The 22,658-nt window shown below is 47.9% G+C and overlaps 1 protein-coding gene across 2 annotated transcripts; it reads right to left on the bottom strand.

Annotated features, from left to right (window-relative positions):
- Positions 1–279: 279 nt before the first annotated feature.
- On the bottom strand, positions 280–16,826 carry COQ10A (coenzyme Q10A). 2 transcript variants are annotated; one of them, XM_054976975.1, is made up of 6 exons: positions 16,676–16,826; positions 12,222–12,323; positions 8,654–8,809; positions 7,983–8,175; positions 7,542–7,643; positions 280–5,903 (listed from the first exon to the last, which is right to left on the bottom strand). In XM_054976975.1, the coding sequence occupies exons 1-6, from the start codon at positions 16,753–16,755 to the stop codon at positions 5,736–5,738; spliced, it is 801 nt and encodes a 266-aa protein (XP_054832950.1). In that variant the 5' UTR covers positions 16,756–16,826; the 3' UTR covers positions 280–5,735. The 2 variants fall into 2 exon arrangements, with proteins under 2 accessions (XP_054832950.1, XP_054832951.1); XM_054976976.1 differs by lacking the exon at positions 12,222–12,323.
- Between the last annotated feature and the right edge of the window lie 5,832 nt (positions 16,827–22,658).

The following is a 22,658-nucleotide window of genomic DNA, read 5'->3' as shown; positions in this document are numbered from 1 at the left end:
TATCCAATTTAGTGGACACTGAATACAGAAGGTGTGGTTCTAGGAACATATTCTGAAGTGTAATACAGCCTGCAATTCTAGCTAGAACATGTATTGAAGACACCCATGCCAACTGTGGGCCCTGCAGCCTTTCTTGTTCCACCAACCACCCAGGGACCTTCTACCATCAACTTTATTGCAATCTATTTTAATGTTTTAGCCACAAGACTGATGGTTTAAAAAAACAAAAAACAAAAAAAACAATGCACATACATTCTTTTGCAAAGAGTTTTTTTTATTGGTCTATAAAAATGCTCTTGGGATTGGTTCAGTCTTTGACCTTTTGTGGGGATAGGGTTTTGCACATATTAAATGTTCACAGTTGCAGAGCAAGGGGAAACGATCCCTTCCTTAATCACTTGATTTTGCTTCCCTGCCTCTTGTTTTTTTCTCCAGCAATAATCCCCTTTCCAGCAAGCTGAGGTAGCATGCACAAGGCAAAACAACACGAGGCAGCTGGAGACGGAGGACGCTACAGCTAAGTGAAAGCAGAAGGCACCGCAACATCTATGTCAGAACTACTTTAATGCTGAGGGCAGCAGGATTGGGGTGTGGAGTGATAAGTTTCAGTGAGTTGAAGAAGTTAGGACACCCAGTTCACAGTGGGCAGGGGACATCAGGACACCCCTGGCCCACAACGGAAGACACCCACAGGAGGAGCATTACCAATCGATAAGCACTGGGGAACTGCATAAGTCCCAATTGTGCAAAGCCTTGGCGGAGAAACTAAGGCTCAGGAGAGAGAGAGTGAGAAAGTTCAGCATAATAGGGATAACATTTTAACAAGAACTTGTACAGAATGTTTTATGCTTTTTTACCATAAGTAATAACTTTAGGTAGCCAGGTGTCATTATCTACTTCTGTCAATTTAAAGGAGGGGGGGAAGCACTTGGATGACATCTATATCAACAATTCATGATTCAAGAATCAACTTTACAATAATTCAAAGTCACACCGGGAAAAATAGCCTTTATAAAATTTCGACCTTCCATCCGTCTCAAAAGCTAAGAACACAACTTTAGCACACGTGAGCTGTTCTTGGCCCTTTCTTGGCAACTGTGAGTGTAACAGCTTGCATTTAGGCAGCGCTTCTAATGAGCACCTTGATTTTTATTTTTTTAAAGAAGCAAGTTTCTAACACTCGTGGCTGTGAAGCAAATCTCCTGTGAGAGGCTCAGAACACCCCAAGTACAAACAGAATAATGACCAGAATCAGTGGCATGCCGGTACCGGAGAACAGGATCCAACAACCTTGTGGTATACAAGGCTGCATAGAAGAAGCCCAGCCAAAATAATCTGTCCTGGGGTTGTGGGACTGGCAGAGACCAGTCCCTGGGGTCAGAGGGTCCAGTAAGGGGAGGGAAGGCGGTGAAAGGGTTTCATGCACATCTTCCACGAACACAGTTCAGCTGATGGAAGTGAGGAGGGGGCAGTTTTGCCCCTTCCTACCCCACACAGTTATTCCTCTGCACAGGCTGTATTTCCACATAGGGAGCAGCCAGCTTTATGGAACGCACAGCCAGACTCGGAACGTCAGTACCAGGAGACACCACCAGGGGAAGGCCTTGGCTTCTGCTGCCCTGTTGCTGGCCCTCCCAGGCTGGCCACTGTAAGACGCTGGACTAGATGGACCACTGGTCTGATCCAGCAGGGGTTTTATTATGTACAGAGAAACCTTGGAGGTGGGTGCTCAGGCTGAGAAGTAGCTGCTTGAATGCGCGGGCTGGCTGCATTCCATTCTAAAATGGGAAGTTCATGCCCTGACACAACCCTACTTCTGCCACCAAGAAAAGCTGGATTCAGCGACCTGTATGAATGATGCAAATTGACTGTGCATCCTTTCCCCCCCCGTTCTTGGCACTGTTTATTCCACAGTTTACTATCTTGCAAATAAGAGAAATGAGCTATGATGAACTCTACGTCCCAATCACTGAAAGCCTTCGATATCCCTCTGACTTCTGAGATTTTGTAAGGCATTGCCTACACATTTTCACGTATCTTCATAGCTGTAAGGGCTAGAAAATTTTTACTTAAAAAAATGAAAGCTGAGATTCTCAGGATGCTAAATTCTATTCTGAATGCCCCCCTTTCACCCCTTCCCTGTGCTTCTGCAGAACAGCACCACACATGCTGCCCTGCCATTCAACAAAGGGCGCTCAGAGCTAGCTTTTTCTCAGAATTACTAATCTCTTGAGGAGACAAACTAAGCAACGGATCGCCTAACAAGCACAGCATATTCAGAGAGAAGGTCCACTGAGTTCAATGTGATTTACTCTCAAGTAAGCATGTACAAGATTGCAACCTTAGCAGGCTGATCAGTGACAGTGTACTAAGAATGCTATACAGTAGGAAGATTAAAAGATGCCCCCCTCCCTGAACTATCCTTTGCAGGAGGTGTGGCTGAGAGGCAGCAACTTGGTTCGCAGCCACCTGCTGCTGACATTCACGGGTGAGGCAGGGCTCTGAATCAATCAAATCTCTCTTCTGTGTAATTGGACCGGGTAGGAACCCACAGCATCGAAGCTGAAAACAAAATGGGAAAAGAGAGCGCTGTCCAGCATTCTGTGCTGGTCAGACAGCTAGGATGGGACAAGGGCAGGTTGCCCCTACGAAAGACAGAGGATCCCCTACCCTTGAAAGGCAGAGGATCCCCTACCCTTGAAAGACAGAGGATCCCCTACCCTTGAAAGATAGAGGATCCCCTACCCTTGCCTACCCTTGATAGAGGATCCCCTACCCTTGAAAGGCAGAGGATCCCCTACCCTTGAAAGATAGAGGATCTCCTCATTTCCAGCCACTCTAGTTGCACCTCCTCCCTCACAATGCGCCCTTAGGATAGCAACAAGGTCAAGTAAACATGAAGATTCCATAGGAAACTTGCTCTTTTCTGGTCGCGCGGCACAGAACGTGCTTGGTCCGTTAAGTCAGGAAGACTTCCTCCTGGGTAATTAGAAAAAGGGAAGCTAGTGCTCCTCCGGAGGTGGCTTCCTCACCAACACGAATGCTTCTTTAAATAAACTGAGAGGAGAAATACGTGCTTGCATGCCTTCTCTGGCTCCGGGAAACTGGCTTTCAAAATGTTGCCCTTTCCTTCCAAAAACGGTTAGAGGAGAGAGACGGACAGCTGGCATATATGCTGCACCATAGTTGAGCGCACCTGTCTTGTGTGTAGGCTGACAGCATAAACTGGGAGGGAGAGCAAGCCAAAGGCAAAAGGGTGTTTCTTTCGAACCAAGTCTTTTTTCAGCTTGTGAGAAAAGAATGCTATTTTTTTTAAAGCAGGAAGGGGAAAAGTGCTTCCAAATATGAAAGATCTCTGGGGGGAGGGAGATCTTTCAACAAAGGATACAGACTGGAGGTCTAAATCTATACAGGTCTAAATCTATACAGTTCCACTGATCACTATGTAGTTCTACACTGCAAAAGGTCATGTTTGAAACCTGCCAGGAATGAGGGGCTGGACTCAAGGGAGTCACCCGAAATCCAGGTTGCAAATTCAACATAGAAGGCAGGCAAGCAAGCAGTCTACGGGCAAGTCGTCAACAGAGGCACTGCACAGATGTAAAGGAAGCTGATAAACAATGTACACAAAATGTACAGCTGTATGTGGAATAAAGGGAAGCCATCAGAGAAAGATACGGGACCTGGGGAAAGCGCCATGCTAGATCAAAACAAGTGACGGATCAAGCATCTCTGCTGCAGCACACAGCCTCATGGGGCAAATTCCACCTAGGCCATAAGCCAAGCTACAAAGAGAGGAGCAGGGCTGGGAATCTTAATCCTGGAGGAAGCCGCAGAGTGTGATAGGTTCACGTTTATTAGTAAGTCAACCCTCTGCTAAGCCATTCACAGGACAGACCTATCTCAGTGCACTGGTTTAGGCATAGAGCTACTAAGCCACAAACACCTGAGGAAGTAAAGTGTGTGTGTGTGTGGGGGGGGGGGTCAGACTACATGACCCACAGGAAAGCCGTGCATAAGATTTATCTTGCTACCCTACTCCTACTCCTCCCCACCCCCACAACTCCCCCTCTTCTTCTTCTCTGCAAAATGACCCCATTCAGCCTCAAGAAAACAGTCGATGGAAAACTACAAGAGGATACATGGTGCACTCACTCTCTCACACACACTCCTACCACCCAACCACTCGCTAGAACTCAAATCATGCAGTATCCTGCATGGCTCAGCCCTTGGTACGGGAGCATTTGATAGATGGCATCTTGCCAGGGCAGACCCTCTCCCCCAGCCCCAGCAATCATGTGCGCCCGTGATTTGTGCAAAATGTGCAACTAACTTAGGTAAACTTATCTTCCTGATTAGCAGAGTACAGAGTGTGGCAAAGTTAAGCAAAACACGTGGACCTCTGAAAGAGAGCTTTCCTGGGACACCCACACTGGGGTCAGGGGAACAGAAGGCACTCTACTGTCTCTGTGCAGAAAGAGCAGCCACGATTCTTGGGAGGCAAGGAAGGGGGAAGAGACCCTGTTTCCCAGCCACTGTATATAGAGCCAACGTGCAACCAACGGAGCTGATAAAATGGAGGAGGCTTGCTGACATCACCGCTCCAGCGCTTCTAGCGCTCAATACGCCTTGGTCACTTCTCTCCACTAGGGAGGGTAGCTCAGACATCACTCTCTCTGTTCCTGCTGCTGGAACCCAGATCATATTTGGGAAATTGGGTCTAAATGAAACCAGGACACAAGAACTTGGCCTGGACTTTGAAGAAAGAGCTGCATGGTTTCTCCTTGCCTTGCCTCCCTCCTAGCCATTGGAGGCTTCTCTTCTCACACCTCTTAAGTTATCCAGACTCCAAGAGCCAGACCTTTTCAGCCTTCATTTGGCATGCATGTTTCCTTGAGTGTTAAAGCTCCTTTGCACACATCTACCCAAGACATTCTAACTAGAAACCAAGTACAGATGAGGAAGAAGAGCGCAACCAGTACTGATACACTGTACAGTTGCAGTACACACTGCTTGCTTGTTTCAGAGCCCCATAGCAGCTGTTACAGAACATCCCCTTTCTGCCACCATTGTCTCTGTCTGCCTCTCCTCCACTATGTTTCTGCACTGTGTTTGGCTTCAAGTGTCCCAGAGCAAGGCTGGACCAATAACGTTACTATTTTGCTGATGCATATCCAAACACGAGTGAGACTATCCAGCAACGGATACAGCCTCCCTCCCCCACTTTTTGTGTAACCAAGAGGCAGCCCCAGTTGGTTTTTCACATGATGTAAGATGCACACAAAAATAACCTAATCATACACGTGTGCTTTGCTTCTGCTACCCTGCTTTCAAGAAACGGGGATTGGCACAGTCCACAGCCTAAGGCAGCCACGCTGGCATATGCCATGGGGGTGGAGGACAATGGGCTAGACAGAAATTCCTCAGAATGGGGATTTACAAGACGGGGACTGAAAAGTAAAATAAAATGTGCTAACCAACAAAAAAGTGACCCAGCGTAAGTGCATGGCCAGATAAACCAGAAGGCTGAAAGGCTGTTCCATAGGCATCACAGTTGCCTACCCCCACCCTTTTTTGGGGAACAAATCTCTTTCATCACACAAGGTCCAGTGGATAAATTAGACAGGATATCAGGAGAAACCAAATAAATAGGTAAAAACAGATGACTGGGTAAGCCCATGAGTGCACACCCAGCACAAAGCGTCCGTGCGGCCTCCACAGCAGCCGGGCAGCCTTCACGTCTGATGCACCTCGTGGAACATGAGCTCTCGGGGAATGCGAGTCTCCGGTCCGAAGTTCTTTCCCGCCCGTCGCTCAAAGGCTGCCACCATCTGCTTGACTACTTCGTCGAAGAAAACTGTGGCCAACTGCGAGTGCAGCAAGGAGCGGAACTCAAAAGAAATCTGAGCAGAGAAGAAGAAGGAGCATCAAAGGCAGCCAGTTCAGCCTCGAGCCACAAAAACAGAGAAAAGTGAGCGGCAAGTGCTCTCTCTAATGGTGCAAACACTTCGCTTGAGCAATGCTTGAATATGAGACTTCTGGTTTCCCTGAACTGGGGATGTCTGCTGTGTAATTCTGTCTTGTTGGATGATCTATGACTGAAGTTTACAGAAGATGTACAACTTCACAAGCGTAGCTCTGACAAGACTGACAGAGGCCATTCTATAACCAAGGGCAGGGCAGATAACTGCAAAAGTTAATGTTTACATTCAAGTTCCTACCAGAACGATTCCAACAAAGCATTCCTAGCGCTGCAAAACTGTGCTTCAGTAGAAGGCAGCCTTAGCTTCATTGCTGCTTGAGGCTCTTGTCTGAATTTCTCTCCCCATCAGTTTCTTCCTTTTTGGTCTGGGGAAGTCTACAAAATAACACCAGGATCCTATAGTGACTGGTAAATGGTTTTTTGCCCCTTGAGGGCAGCGCCATCTTTGTACTAGGGACAGGACGGTGACCCTGTCCAAAAGCAGGTAGTTGCTTTATAGGTCTTCTGGCATAAGTTTCTCAGGATAAGCAGAGTCACACTGGTAACTTTGGCTGGGATTATTTATGAGCAGAAGAAAAAGCCAGTCCATTTCTCCTTTGGGGACTACACTTGAGAGAGACACACACAAAGGGGAGAGATCCTGAGGAGTTAGCCGTGTTAGTCTGTAGTAGCAAAATCAAAAAGAGTCCAGTAGCACCTTTAAGACTAACCAATTTTATTATAGCATAAGCTTTCGAGAATCAAGTTCTCTTCATCAGATGCCTGATCAAAGCCCAGTTTTGATCAGGCATCTGATGAAGAGAACTTGATTCTCGAAAGCTTATGCTATAATAAAATTGGTTAGTCTTAAAGGTGCTACTGGACTCTTTTTGACAAAGGGGAGAGGAGCAGCAGTTCACGTGCCCCACAGGACATGCCGGTACTTTAGCAGGGAGACCTGCCTCACGTAGTGAGAACTGTGACTGAAACTTGCTCAAGGTGAAGATCACGAAATCAAGCCCAGTCGAGAACGGTGGCTCTCAGCCTCACTTGCCCTCCAGCACCCAGGGACTGAAGGCAAGAGGCACCACGCCCAAGAGCCGTCCTCGTGTGCAGAAGAACGTTCTCACACGAGAGGAGCATTGGCTTCCTTTAAGGCTCAGTTTGCCAGAGCTAGCATGGCACAGGGGTTTGAGCCTCAGGCCAGGATCTGGGAGGCCCAGGTCTGTATCTCCAACGCCACGGGGTGACTTCGGGCCAGCCATTCTCTCTCAGCCTAACCTACTGCACAAGGTTGCTATTGCAAGGATAAAATGGGTAAGGGGAGAAGGACGTGGTAATCGGCTTTGGGGCCTCATGGGGAGCGGAGAACAAAGTATACCTGAGTAAATAAATACATTTTCCTACAAGCTGACAGATTCTGGGTTCTGTCCCTTCAGTAAGGCCAAAAGGCCATACGCAAGCGTACTCGCTCGCCACTGCAAGACAGCCTAGACCCATCCTTATCAGCACAGACTGATGAACCCATCACGGGAGGCAAGGTGCGCCGCCTGGCAGACTTTTAGAAAAGTTTGCTTACTGAGAAGTCCACTGTGCAGGTTCGAGGGTAGCCAGGAATGCCAGGGCTGAAACGCCAGCTAGTCTCCAGATGGTTGAACAGCTTCCCATCAGTGCAGACAGCCTGGGGAAGAGAACAGAGGCAGGGTCATGGGAGGACTTTGCTAACAAAGGCCAACTCCAGCCTCAGGAATGCGCCAACCCCAGTTCACTGGCCCTGGTCCATCAGCCGGCCTTCAGACTGCATCTGCAGCGGAGGACTCAGGGGTGCCCCCACAGGCACGCCCTTTTCCAAGCAGCACCCCACTGTAACAGCCCCCCCTCCCCCCAGTCTTCTATATTTCTGCAAATGGAGATGGTGACATTACATCTAAGTTATCTGTGCCTTGGGGGCAGACCGCTGACTGAGGGTGTCGATCCCTCGCCCCAGATCAATCCATAGACAGAAACACGCAAGGCACACCTTCACCAGATGGGGCCGCACCATCGTCACAATGGATGTGTAACGTTCCACAACGGGAGGGAATCCAACTTCCAGCTGGGCCTTCGCGTGGCCTGTGCGCTTAGAAACCACAACTGATTTCTTGCACCAGGGAACAAAGTCCTTGTATTCCTCCACGTTGGACACAACAGCATACATTTCCTGCATGGAGTAACTGCAAGGAGAAGAAGAACGGATTCAGGAGCCACACAGCACCTGCAATCTGGTGAGGTCAGTTTACTGAGTACGTCTCATGGGAATGGCGGCCCATCTAACTGGACACTGCAGGGAACGTATCAGCAGAGGGTATGTAAAAGCAGAATGGCTGCAGCCACACCGAGTGGGAATTAGCTTTTCGACAGGCCTCCTCAGAGCTTGACAAAGTGAGCATTTTCAGTCTACAAGTAGCGTTGCCTCCCACCGACCAAGCGCTTAGATGGCTGGTTCAAGCTTATATTCAGAGCTAGGAACGGACCCTCTGCAGTCCTACGCCAGTGCCCACACTGCAGGATCCCTTTGTACAGGCTATGACCTCCGAAGAGAGCAAGGTGAAGGATGCTCAGATAAGTCTTATAGGTCAAACCAACACATTATGCAGTTTCCCTCAGAGCCCAAATTCCCCACCCATCTTCCTATAAAACCAGCCTGCTCACCCAATGATCCTTCTTTCCGAATATTCCTTCCGTTTGTTGGTGAAAGGCCCCGTAAGGCTGATGAATGTCCGGCTGTGCTGGGCACTGAGATCCCAGTTGTGGTTGCCAACAGCATGGGGAGCCCGGATCATCAAAATCCCACAGGATGGCATGTGCCTGAAACGATAAACCCCCTGGAATTAGGAGGTCTGGAAAGGCACTTCGCCTTACTAGAGATTAATCACAACGGAGGCGGGGGGGGGGGGGTCAACACTTGTTTATGAATATAAATGAAAGCCGGGGGGGGGGGGGGAAGCATTCATCTTAGCTTTTAACAGCCCTCCTGTATTCACTGATTAATTTCAAAGAAACATGACCTAGAACTCTCCTGTATTTGAATACTGTAGCATACCACAGGGAAATGCAAACACCTCTCACATGTCACCTCCGCAGGGATATCAACTGGCAAACCTGATCTTGGGAAAATCATCCTCAAAAGGCAAAGGCCCTTGTTCTTCTTGAGGCTCCCACACCACCCTTAACTCCCACACGCTAATCTCTTACACTTGGCAAGAGCGTCTGTCTCGTCATGGTGGGGGGAAGGCAGAACCCACCCGTCAAATCAGAAAGAAGGGGGACGTGACAGACTAACAAATGTGATCCAGGAGATTCAATCCACCAAGAAGTTCTCCTAGGCAACATTACTGAAATCCCTGATAACTGCACAAGTGTGCTACCAGGGTATTCAAGTTCCTGGTTATTTCAATGAAACTTCAGCTTCCCTGTGGATTGTGCATGATGTTTGTTTATAATCTGCCTTTCTTGCGGGGACTCAAATTGGATTTCAGGATATAAAACAGTGCAATCCCACAGCATAAAACGACAACTAAACAATGCCATTGGACTAGGATTACAGAATGAAAGAACAATGTGAACCAACTAAGTCAACATACACTACAGCACAGTGACATCCAGATTTCCTCCCACGTCATGGCGCATACAGTGGTCCAAACAGTTTCACAGATCCCAGTACTTTTTAAACCTGAGCTGTTTTTGTTAAATTGCAATCCAGATGAATTTAGTAAGGACCAGGAGTATTTCATAATACATACAGTAACGGCAGCAAGAATCCTATTAGCATATTATTGGAAACGTCAAATAATGCCTACTCAAGAAGAACTAGAGGCAAAGATTGTGGAGAGTGCGGAAATGGACAAATTGGCCTCAATATTGAAAGGGCAAATGGAAGAGGACTTGGCTGGGCCCTGGACTCCATTCTGTGACGGGATAAAAAATAAGCACAAAGGCTTGAGTGTATTAATAACATAAAGGCTTGAATATAATTTGTGTTAATCATCACAGTCGACCTACTTGTAGCATCAAATGATATGTAGAGTGATGTTGTAAGCAAGGCTACTTGGTGTGTTTGTTGACCTTCCCCTTCTATCCCCTTTTTCCCTTCCCATGCTCCTCTCTGTCCTGACCTTGTTAAAATTCAATTATTTTTATATATATGGGATTTCCTCCCACGTGTGCAAGATAATGTGTGTCTTGGATTAGTTCTGTATCAACCCGTCTTGCCCTTGTATTGCCAGACAGAGCATATGTACAATGCTCAGGTCCCTAAACAGGACTATTAAACACTTCCATAAATAGTAGGGTGGTTTCCTCTTCCCCAGTGTACTCAAAATTGCATGAGAGGAAGCATCACACAGGGTTGTACAAGTCCCTCCGTGCTTCCTTCTGTCTTGGCTAGGCTTGCCATGGGACACAGCTCTTGGCTGACTTGCAGTTGCCACTATGCCCTCCCACTGTCTCACATGAGTTGCCGTCCGCCAGGGCTTTTTTTCTGGGAAAAGAGGTGGTGGAACTCAGTGGTGGAACTCAAGACCGCACAATGACGTCACTTTGGGTCAGCTGGAAAAAGAGGGGAGTTTTTTAAAGTTTAAATCGCCCTCGGCGAAAATGGTCACATGGCTGGTGGCTCCGTCCCCGTCTGGAAATCAGGGGGTGGGGCCACCAGCCATGTGACCATTTTTAAGAGATGCCAGAACTCCATTCCACCGCGATCCTACTGAAAAAAAGCCCTGCTGTCCGCCAATAAATGCTTGGAATTCCCAGTGGAAAGGCGATCTAGAGAAGGCAGAGTGTCTCGTCTTGCCTGAGCAGAGGAAAGGAACAAAGACGCTTCTGCGGGACTCAGAAGTCTGTGGGCTGCTCTCCTCAACAATTTCTTCTTCACTGTCAAAGAGTAGAAGGAATTGGCTACACCTTTGCAGTCACAGAGCAGAAGGACGAGGGGTCCACGTTACCCTGTCCCCACCGTAGTATAAGGGGACTACAGCTGCTCAGTTTCATCTTGCCCTTACCCCTGGGGTACAAATCCGATTTCTTGGAAGACTTTGCCAAAAGTGGGAGAAAAGCAAACACACTGCGCCAGTTCCGCCCGCCCTTCAGCATCTGCTGTGTGGGCACATGCTATGCATGGCAACGTGAGGCAGATATATCCAAGGAAGCGACAGGGCATACCACAAGGGTAGAGAGCAATCCAAGAATCCAGGAGAGAGGGACCCAGCCAGGTGTTACGGAACAGCCAGGTTTTTATTTACCAAATGCAATTCAACCCAGGATTGCCCATTCAGTCTGGGGAGGTTGCAGCATATTCAGGGACAAAAAGACTCTGCATGGCCAGTTACAGGAATAGCTGCCCTGACAGGTTGGTTAGGACATATTTGTCTTGGGGTAGTGCCAAGCCAACTCAGGTGCTTGAGAACAGGACACTTATGTAAGAAAGTTAAGGCACAGGAAATCCAATGCACCGCTGCAGAACCAGGTGCTTTTAAATCCAGGATGGCAGAACTCAGAGTTCTCAGTTAGATTAGCCTTCACCAAGCCCTTTAAAGCTCACTGACTTAATTTTCATAGGGAAGCTATGGTACTAGGATGCTGTATACTGAATACTGCCACCATTCCTGACCTTGCCCACCCACCCCCCCAGATCTACACACAGGCAGGCTTTTAAATTGTGATCTCAAGTCATGCCTCAGACTACATCTGTGACCCTCCAGAGCTTTTCCACTGGACCTTGGTCCCAGTGACAAAACCTCACTGGCTGGTGCCTTCAATGGCTCAAACTCAACAGTCTGGCACGGCAAGAACAAACAGGGAATGACACAAATGCTGCTAAGTGGCCGGCCAAAACCCCTGGAAGCACACACTCTGGGGGCCCCCTTAAGGCCTTAGTGGCAGGGCAGGTTTCCAAAGAAAGCCAGAACACCTACCAGGGCTAGGAGGAGCCTTCACGGGGGAAAACTATTAGCCTTGAGAAGATATTTTACTTAGAGCTCCAGTCATCGGGTCTCTCAGGTAAAACACAAGGTTCTTTTTTCAAAGATATACAAGAAAAAACTTCTGAAATCTCAAAATCAGGTCACCGATACCTCCCCCATGCTTTGTTCAACACATGCATATATACCAGGAGTGGAATGTTTAGCACTAATCTTCACCATCATTCTGTACTATAAGCAATTATCTCCAGTTTACTGAATGGAAGGGGGTAAGAGGTACAGAGACAGACAAGACAACTTACTGAAGATCACAAAAGGGCATCTGGTCCAACCAGATGGAGTGAGGAAAGAAGACACAACCCCCTGGATTCTTTGCTTCTGAGGCCTGGTAGCTTTTAGATAAGCTGTTAAAACACAACATAAAATCTTCAGCTTAAACTGAAGTATAGGCTTTGATGGGAAGGGAGGGAATTTAGAAAGTACCTGCACTATAACCCAATGGAAGATCCAAATTCACCGCATTTCTAGTGGCTGGAAGTCTCTTACAGACATCGTTCCATTGCCAAAGTACAAGCAGAAGGTCAAACTATGAATGTTACTGAACGCTTCAAACTTAGGGTTTTGGCACAAACATACAGGTATTTCAGGAAATCAGGGGTCATGAATAATGCTGGTCACTATTACAAACACTGAATTTGGATCACAACAGCCTTCAACAAGAAAATACCCACCATGCTGGAAAATACCCACCATGCTGATCCTGCACTGGGCAGGGGGTTGGACTAGATGGTCTGTATGGCCCCTTCCAACTATGATTCTATGAAAAGCTCATTTTCCCCTAACAACATGTGGGGTGGGGGGAGGTGATCCCCAAAATAAATAAATAAATCTTGATATTTAATAGCACATTCCTAAATGCTTAAAGCACTTACATAATACTGTCCTGCGACACCAATGTGAAAGCAGCTGAGGATGAGACACAGTAGTTTGGTTTCAGCCACTGAATGAAGATAGGAACATTTGAATCTGCCTTATACCACCTCAGACCAGTGGACCAATCTAGCTGATGCCATGTTCTCCGTCTGGAAGCACTTCACCAGGATTTCAGGCAGAGGCAGGACGTTCCCTACTCCAGTTGCCAGAAATCTTTTACCTGGGACTGAACATGACATCTTCTGCAGGCAAAGCATGTGTTTTAACCACTGAACTCATGGATAAACCAAGGATCTCCAGCTAAAAGCTTGTGCTCTTTACCACCATGCCAGCTCAGGGGAGGACTAGCATCCAAGTGTCCCTCTCTTTCCAAAGCTTGGAGATAAAATCAAATGCTAAATCATCTTTGTGCAAAGGAAACACCACACCAGAAAGCATCAGCGGCCTAATGCCCTTCCAAATCATCACCTAGGAGAATTGAGGCACCTTCCACTAGAGTTCCAAGTAATGCATTTCTAAGTCATGCATTTTAGGACCAAACTAGATGCACTTGTTTTAAAGAGTTAGGTTCCCTGCAGCCCCACAGCATTTCAGGGAATAGCTTTTTAAAAATAAAGGAGAGCCCGTTTGGGCTCAGAACAATGCCTTGGTGTGAGGAAAGGCGGAGCCCCCTAAGCCATTTTCCTGCAGTGAAAGAGCCGGGAGGGGGGCATATTTCCACATTTTTGCTGTACTATGTGGAGCAGCAAAAAAGGGGAAACACCCCCCCCCCCCCCCAAGTACTATTCTGGCGTGGAAAAATGGCTCAGGGGGAGGGAGGCAGGACCTCTTCCTCCTCCCCACAGCTACATTCTGGGCCCCAAATGGGCTCTATTTTATTTTAAAGCCACTCACATTCTGTGAAGCCAAGTCACCACACTATGGCACTGCATTGTTTTGGCACTTTATACAGCGTGGCTGAAGCACAGCTATGATGCAGTGCATTTGATCTTTCACACATTTTACACATACATCAGCATCCATTTGGGATCCACTTCCTCAAGTGCAATAGCCATTACACTGACAAAATCACTTAAAAAAATTGCAGTACACTGTAGTGCAAAAATCTCTTCATTCCTTCCAAATGGTTATATCCACTTGCTCAAAGCATAGCATTAGTAGTAAACTGTGGTCTATTTTGGTGTTTGCACAATTGTTGTTCAAAAATCCATGTTATACAATTATATTCAACTGCAGCAAACGGTTTGCACTCATGATGGTACAAGAATAGAGACATATGTAGGGCTACCACTTGCACAATAATCCTTCAGTTCACAGAATACCACCAAGCTGGAGATGAATTTTACCCTTATGTCACTGGACACATGCCAATATATGCTTTCTGATCAGAAATGTGTATAATTCAGAACCTGGGAATTACTAGAAGCTGTCCAAAATTCACCAGTCTTGAATCCAATCAGAAGAGCCAAAGTCCATATTGAAAGTGAGTCTGCTGTGTCGCCGGCTCTTCTATGCTGCGTCTCTATGAAGCTCACTGCATATTGACAAAACATCTCTGATTACCGAAGAAACAGGCACCACCAACCTTCTTCGTCTTGAAGGGTAACGGAAGAAGAATGTTATGTCTTCCTGTCAGCTTTGGCTCTCACCTAAGAACTTTGTTTCACTGCTGCTAAAACCAGCAGAGCCCTAGCAAAATTTATTAAGCATAAAGACCATTCATAGCATTTTTAAATAAACACTACGGGCCTGACAACTGTCAGTTACTCACACACTTCTCTCCTTGTATTGATTGGAGATGGAAACTTTTCTTTTACATGCTCACCGATATTATATCATTGGAAGAAGAAATTGCCCAAGAGGATCTATCTAAATGCTACCTGTAAAATGATATAGGACATATCTACCAATATTACATTGCACAATTCTCCTAGGCAGCCGCATCTCCAAAAGGGAATGGACAGATTCCTATACAATTGAATGACCACTAGACTCGAGCTGCTCAGTTCTCTAACACCGTCAGTGAAAAGATCAGTGGACTTCTCAGGGTAAAGCAATCTAAAGTAACTATTCACCACTAAATAAATCAACTTGAAATCTCATTTACATTTGTGGATAATTAGGGTTCACAAATACCACCAGTGGCAAGCAGACATTTAAATACAATGATCTATAGCGAGTGTACTCTGCCACTGGAGAAACACTTTTTAAAGTATTAACAAGGAAAAATAGAGCATGCCTCTATTAACATGGCACCAGGCTGGAACACAGCATCATGGACGGGAAGGGATGCTACCAACACACTTCCTGTTAGCTGCTCCTTCCATGTAAAACTCTCCTCCATACAAAAGATACACAATTAACTTTCCTCCATGGTGTCGGAAACAAGAGCTAAGCGCACTGGTCACCAAACCCATCAAAAACACAGAAGCCACTCCTTACCCATATTAAGTAATTCGGGATACACCCCTATTCCAGACACCTTAATGTGAATGGAAACCTTTCCCAAGCAGGAACACATTGACCTACAGAACCCTCTATAGACTATTAACCCTTGAAAGACCCTTGCCTACCAACCCAGTTGCACTCCCCCCATTGGCTTCCCTCACGATATCTCCTCTTTGGCAGCCCTCATCATGACCCTTCCCAAGCTTCAGCTTGCAGCTCTAACCAGCAACACTCAACAAGCCGCCACTATGGCCCCCCCATCCCTCCCCATTTTAACCTCGATCTCTCTTCGTCCTATAAGGCCTCTCTCTTTGCCATTTGCTCCTCTAGAGTCCCTTTGCAGGACATTTGCAGCTTTCCTTACCCCAAATCCTTGGCACAACATTGTTTAATTAAAAACCAAAGTCAGAAGAATCCAGTATGTTTTTTCCAGGGAACTCTTTCCACAACCCAAACTCCCTGTGGAAGGTGGCCGAGTATACATTATTTTAAAGCGTATTTTAAAGGCTTATTTCTCTTCTCTCCCCAATTTTTAATTTTATTGATGTCATTTATAGACCACCTATCTCACTGAGACTCAAGGTAGTAAGGAGTCCAGTAGCACCTTTAAAACTAACCAACTTTATTGTAGCATAAGCTTTCGAGAACCACAGCTCTCTTCGTCAGAGGCAACTTTATTGTAGCATAAACTTTCAAGAGCCACAGCTCTCTTCGTCAGAGGCAACTTTATTGTAGCATAAGCTTTCGAGAGCCACAGCTCTCTTGGTCAGAGGCATCTTTATTGTAGCATAAGCTTTCGAGAGCCACAGCTCTCTTGGTCAGAGGCAACTTTATTGTAGCATAAGCTTTCGAGAGCCACAGCTCTCTTGGTCAGAGGCAACTTTATTGTAGCATAAGCTTTCGAGAACCACAACTCTCTTCATCAGAGGCAACCTTAGCATAGATGCAGAGGAGTTAGCCGTGTTAGTCTGTGGTAGCATAAGCTTTCAACTGCCACAGCTGCATCTGACGAAGAGAGCTGTGGCACTCGAAAGCCTATGCTACAGTAAAGTCGGTTCGTCTTAAAGGTGCTACTGGAGTCTCTACTCTTTTGCCACTACAGACTAACCCGGCTAACTCCTCCGGATCAAGGGAACCGCCTGTTTTCCGCCCTTCCTCGCTCTTCATATTTAACAGCTGTAGGAGACTCAGAGTCGCAACCGGCAAGCCTTTTCCTACCGCCGAGCCGGGGGAGAAGCTTCGAATCCGCCTGGCCAGGGGAGAGCCGGGCCACCCGGCCGCGTCCCCTTCCCACCGGGCCAGCCCGCCCAGCCCCGCCTGCGGCTCCCGCTCCTCCTTCAGCCTCCCCGCTCCGCAACTCCTGCCCGCGGCTCACCTGCCGGCCGAGGCCGCTCTCAAGCGCAGCCCTCCCCGCGCTCCCAGTCGCAGAGCTTCCCGGAGCCGGCGGGCCGCCATGAAGGGGGGAAACCGGAGAGGAGCCGCCGCCGCTTCAGCTCTGCCGCAACCAGGCAGGCGCCGGCCCGGCCGCCCTGACCCCTCACCCGGCTTGCGTCACAAAAACGTCAGAGACGTCGCCGTACGTCCCACAGGCGTAATGGGAGAAGGGGAGTGCGCCCGCAAGGCATCATGGGACTTGTAGTCCGAGACTGCCTCCGAGAGAATGCCGGGGAGCGTAGTTGCCGAGCGGTTGCCTACCTCCAGGTGTGCCCTTGCACTCGCCCGAAATTACAGCGGATCTCCAGGCAAGAAGATGGCAGCTTCAGACGGCAAAGTCTGTGTTGCATAAATTCCAGGCGAAATCCCTCTCCAAAGCCACGGCCCCCAAATTTCCAGGGCTTTCTCGGGCTGGAGTTGGCAACAATAAGTCGGTATCCTTGAGGCCGCTTCGGGATTGTTGGCGCTTGCTCTGAAAGCGGGGGCGGGATGACAGTCGTGGGTTGCTAGCCTTCTGTCACGGCGTCACTGTCTTTTTCATGTGCCAGTCGAAAATGTAAAATATACCGGGGAGATCCGACACCCTGAAAGTCTTGTTGGTCTTAGAGATATTGTCTACTCGCTAAAGAAACAGCAAATATTTTTTTCTTGTAGTTCCCTTCGTTAACAGTTTGTTGTTGAAAGTCTTTTCTATGTTGATTGTGTTATGTATATTCTATAAAATTAAATTTAAAAATCTAAGTTAAAAAAAATCTTGTTGGTCTTTGGGGTGCCACTGGATTCAAATCCTGCTGTTCTACTGCAGATTAGCAGAGCCACTCAGCTAAAACACCATTACGGGGCGCCTTGTAGTGCCTGAATTTTGTGGGGTTTATCCTGCTTCCCCCCCCCCCATACCTCCTATGTTAAACATCTGCCTGGCGAAGAGCCAGTGTTGCATCTGAAGAACTGGGCAGCAGTCCAGACTTATGCTGGAATAAAATGTTTAGTCTTTAAGGTCTCCTGTTTACCTTTTTCTGGTTAAGAAAAAAACATTTGAGGGTGTAACATTTTGTAGTGATATAAGCTTTTTTCCCTTTCTTAAGCACTTAGCCTCCTTTGTCACATGTACGGAGTGGACTGAGAAGAAGGTTTGCAAAATAATCAAGATAGACTCAATTTTTATCCAAATGTGTGTATTAAAACATTTACAGGCCCACGTTTCTTGCAATGATTTGGGACCTAAGGTGCCAATAAGGCTTGTTAAAACAGTAAAAAAAACTAATTGTAACTTAAACTACTGGTACAGTCAGGGCTTTTTTTCAGCCGGAACGTGGGGGAACGGAGTTCCGGAACCTCTTGAAAATGGTCACATGGCTGGTGGCCCCGCCCCCTGATGTCCAGACAGAGGGGAGTTGAGATTGCCCTCTGCGCCGCATGGCGCGGCGCGGAGGGCAATCTCAACTCCCCTCTGTCTGGAGATCAGGGGGCGGGGCCACCAGCCATGTGACCATTTTCTTCCAGGGCAACCCACTGAGTTCCACCACCTCTTTCCCCAGAAAAAAAGCCCTGGCTACAGTAAACGTGAATACAATGCATAGCCAAATAAGAGAGAACCACACTGTTAAACCTCCAGAAACAGTACGCAATCTGGCCAGGAGTTCCAATTCTAGAGCTTTCTGTTTCCCATTATCCTTCTACGAGTCTTCTGTGAAGCATCACGAGCCGGCGATCTGATGTGACCTCGAGTAACAGAACTGAAATAAAAGGACATTAATATTTTATTAATTTATTTTACCCAGTTTCCTGGGGGTAAAGTATAGATGACTGGGGAAGGCAATGGTAAACCACCTCGTAACAAAAAGTCTGCCAAGAAAATGTCGTGATGTGACGTCCCCCTCCGTGGGTCAGTAACGACTCAGTGTTTGCACAGGGGACTACTTTTACCTTTAATATTTTATTTATTTTTTTTGGTTAACAAAACGTATACCCTGCGTTTCGGCCTTCATAAGACTTATATTCTACCGGAGTACATTTCTGCATTCTAGAATAGATACTTTTTTGAATTAAGGGTGAAAATAAGAGGTATTCATCGACATGATTACTAGCAGGGCCTTTTTTCTGGGGAGAAAAGGTGGTGGAACTCAGTGGGTTGCCCTCGGAGAAAATGGTCACATGGCTGGTGGCTCCGCCCCCTGATCTCCAGACAGAGGGGAGTTTAGAGCGGCGCAGAGGGCAATCTCAACTCCCCTCTGTCTGGAGATCAGGGGGCGGGGCCACCAGCCATGTGACCATTTTCAAGAGGTTCCGGAACTCCGTTCTACCGCGTTCCAGCTGAAAAAAGTCCTGGTTACTATGAAGTTAATACTGTTGAGATACAGTTCTATAATTGCTGGGCTGAGGCTTTCAGAACTGTAATAGTCCTCCTGACCCCATACAACGAGGCAGAGCATTTTTTATCTGTATGTTTGTTTGGTTTCTTCAGCTCAGCAACTACTCCTAATACATTTGAAATCAAATATGGTACTAGGCTTCACAGATGTAACAGATTCTTCCGGGCGAAGCCTATCTGAGGCTTTCCAAAAATATAGGATGTAAGAAAAACCAAATAAAAGTATTGTTTTTTAAAAAATAAAATATTCCCTTTACCACACTGATTCCTGTCAATGGAGGAAGGAGATTGAACTTGCAGGTGAGAGGGATCGACAGCCTTGCCACCTACTTCATTGATCCCTGACTGAAACTAGAGCAATGCCATGACATCTAGAGAAATTTCCAAGCGGGGTGCAGCGGCTTGAATTTTATGGGTGTGGAGGTGGCCATCTTAAGTCTGAATCTCAGCTCATCCATGAAGCCCTGTGTGTGAGCCGTCAGTGGCCTAGTGGATAGAGTGACATAATAGGATTGTGGGAAACCCAGGTTAGAATTCCCACTTCTATCATGGAAGCTCACTGGTTGACCATGGGCCCATCACCAACTCTCAGCGCAGCCTGCCTCACAGGGTTGTTGTTGTGGGAAAATGGAGGCGGGGAGAACAAACGTGCTAAACCGCTTTGAGTTCCCAACTGAGGAGAAAACCAGGATATAAATAAATGCAAAATTGGCAAGTAACCTTGGGCAAGTAATTCTTTCTCAGCCTAATTTCCCTTATGGGTTTGTTGTGAGAATAAGTTTGTATACATTTGCGTAGTACTGATTGCGGGAAAGGCAGGATTCTTAATGTGACATATAAGGAAGGTAGGACCAAGACCGCTCTAGCGGTCACTCCTGTGCATCTTTTCCTAGCCTACAAAAGCTCCTCAGCGATTCACGCGTGTTCCCTTTTCTCTTGCTGCTGTCTGTCCTTGGCAGGTAGAATCCCTGAGTTCTCTACAGCAACCACACCCCACACCCATGAATTGGTTGAAGCAACTTTATTAGAGATCCATCCACTTCAAGGTGCTCAGACAGCTGAATTGGCAGAAGTGACGTAAATGGGGTTGGTAGTGTTAGTTATAGGCAGGAGTCATTTCGTAGAAAAAGAGCTGCAGGAACTCATTAGCATAACTCATTAGCACGACTCATTAGCATATGCCACGCCCCCTGACCAGGCCAAAATGGCCGGGATTCAGATGCTGGCAGAGGGCGGAGTGTTCCCCCACCTGGCAGTGGCCCAATCAGGGCCGTTTTTTTATTTATTTGATTTGATTTATGGCCCCAATCCAGGCCAAAAGGGGCCTAAAATGACCATTTTGGGCCCATTTTGGCCTGGATCAGGCCCAAAATGGCCCAGATCAGGTCGGTGCTGGGCAGGGGAGGGGATCCCCGCCAGGCACCAACCCAATCCTGGCGGCTTTGGCCCTGATCCCAGCCGAAACGGGTCCCAAATGGCCAAAAATGGTCATTTGGGGCCAATTTGGGCCTGCGTCAAGGCTGAAACAGCCCGGACCAAATCAGTGCTGCACAGGGGAGGGTTCTCTTGCCCAATACCGACCTGATCCCAGCCATTCCGGCCCCGATCCCAGTGGAAAAGGGGGCCAAAATAGCCACAAATGGCCATTTTGGGCCCAGATCGGGGCTGAAATGACCAGAACTGGGTTAGTGCCTCCCCTGCCTGGCACCAAACCAATCAGGACACTTTCGCTGGATCCAGGCAGAAATGGGCCCAATATGGCCAAAAATTGCCATTTTGGGCTGTTTAGGCCTGAATTGGGCCCGATCCAGGCCATAACAGGCACAAAACCGATCCAGGCCATAACAGGCCCCCTTTGGCCTGGATCGGTGCCTAAACAGCCGAGATTGGGTTGATGCCGGGTGGGGGAGGCTTCCTCCTCCCGGCACCGACCCAATCCGGACATTTGGGCCCTGATCTGGGCCAAAACAGGCCCAAAATGGCCATTTTGGGCCCATTTTGGCCCGGATCGGTGCCTAAAAAGCCAATATCGGGTCAGTGCCGGGTGGGGAAGGCTTCCCCCTCCCTACACCAACCCGATCCGGATGGTTTCAGCCCCGATCCAGGCTGAAACAGACCCAAAATTGCTGAAAATGGCCATTTTGGGCCCGTTTTTGCCCAGATCAGTGCCTAAACAGCTGGGATCAGGTCGGTGCTAGGCGAGGGAGGCTTCCTCCTCCTGGCAACAACCTGATCTGGATGGTGTGGGCCCCGATTTGGACTGAAACGGTCCCCAAATGGCCAAAACCAACCATTTTGGCCCATTTTGACCCAGATCGAGGCCTAAACGGCCAGGACCGGATTGGTGCTGGGCGAAGGAGGCTTCTCCTGCCCGGCACCGACCCGATCTGGATGGTTTCAGCCCTGATGCAGACTGTTTCAGCTGTGATACAGGACCGAAATAGGCCCAAAATGGCTGAAAATGGCCATTTTTGGTCTGGATTGGGGCCTAAACGGCCAGGATCAGGTTGATGCCATGCGGGGGAGCATTCCCCCACCCAGCACTGACCTGATCTGGGCCGTTTTGGTCCCGATCTGGTCCGTTTTGGCCCCAATCGAGGTCTAAACGGCCCAAAATTTTTCAAAGTCAGGTTGGCGGGGCCACCTGACTGTTGGGGAACTACCGGAATGGTGTTCTGGTGTGTTCCCCCTCCAAATGAGCCCTGGTTGTAGGGAAGGTTCCCAGCCATCATGATAGGGATCGTTGAAGCTGGGCCCAAAGAAGCCGGGGGCGGATGGGTGAAGGGGAGAAGCTAGGTTTAGGCTAGACAAAACAAAGAATGAAATCATCTCTGTTCCCTAGAAAGATACATTTCGAGCTGGCCACAGCCAGCCTTCAAGGACACTTGTTGGAGGCAGTGGGGAAAGAGAAAGTAAATATTTGTGAGATAACCTACGGCCTTAACATCAATCAGAAATTTCTCATGCCCTCAGAGGACCAGCACATAATCCAGAATACACTCATGGCAGATATGCAGACAGGCATATATGACACCCTGCTTCTGCTCCAAGCTGCTCCTTAGTGCCTGAAGCCCCCACTCCTGCCTAACCAGCAAAGCACTTCCCCTTCTTCTCATAAATGCTTAGTGCTATTTGCTGCAACATACCAGGGATTTTTTTCAGCTGGAACGCGGTGGAATGGAGTTCTGGAACCTCTTGAAAATGGTCACATGGCTTGTGGCCCCGCCCCCTGATCTCCAGACAGAGGGGAGTTGAGATTGCCCTCCGTGCCGCTCTGTCTGGAGATCAGGGGGCGGGGCCACAAGCCATGTGACCATTTTCGCCAAGGGCAACCCACTGATTTCCACCACCCTCTTTTCCCAGAAAAAAAGCCCTGCAACATACTATCATGACTGCCATTCTAGAAGTGGAGTGGCAAAGTTACACAGTTTCCATGTCCTCCCTGGGTTCTTTCAAGTCTGATGAAACTTCATTCTCAGGCGCATGGGGGCCCTGATTTGCACTGGATTGAAGTGTGTGTGTGGAGAGGGGGCTTAAACCTCCTGCTCCCCAC

Source organism: Eublepharis macularius, chromosome 4 (assembly GCF_028583425.1).
Source record: "Eublepharis macularius isolate TG4126 chromosome 4, MPM_Emac_v1.0, whole genome shotgun sequence".
NCBI lineage: Eukaryota > Metazoa > Chordata > Lepidosauria > Squamata > Eublepharidae > Eublepharis > Eublepharis macularius.
The sequence above is the reverse complement of the archived record's forward strand: the minus strand, read 5'-3'. Positions and strand labels throughout refer to the sequence as shown.

Bases quoted from the DNA above. Each gene is read 5' to 3' on its own strand.
- COQ10A (XM_054976975.1), bottom strand. From the start codon at position 16,755: ATGGCGGCCCGCCGGCTCCGGGAAGCTCTGCGACTGGGAGCGCGGGGA. The intron at 12,324-16,675 runs GTGAGCCGCGGG...GTGTTTTAACAG, and splicing joins AGAGCGGCCTCGGCCGGCAG to CTTATCTAAAAGCTACCAGG. The intron at 5,904-7,541 runs GTAAGCAAACTT...TTCTCTGCTCAG, and splicing joins CCTGCACAGTGGACTTCTCA to ATTTCTTTTGAGTTCCGCTC.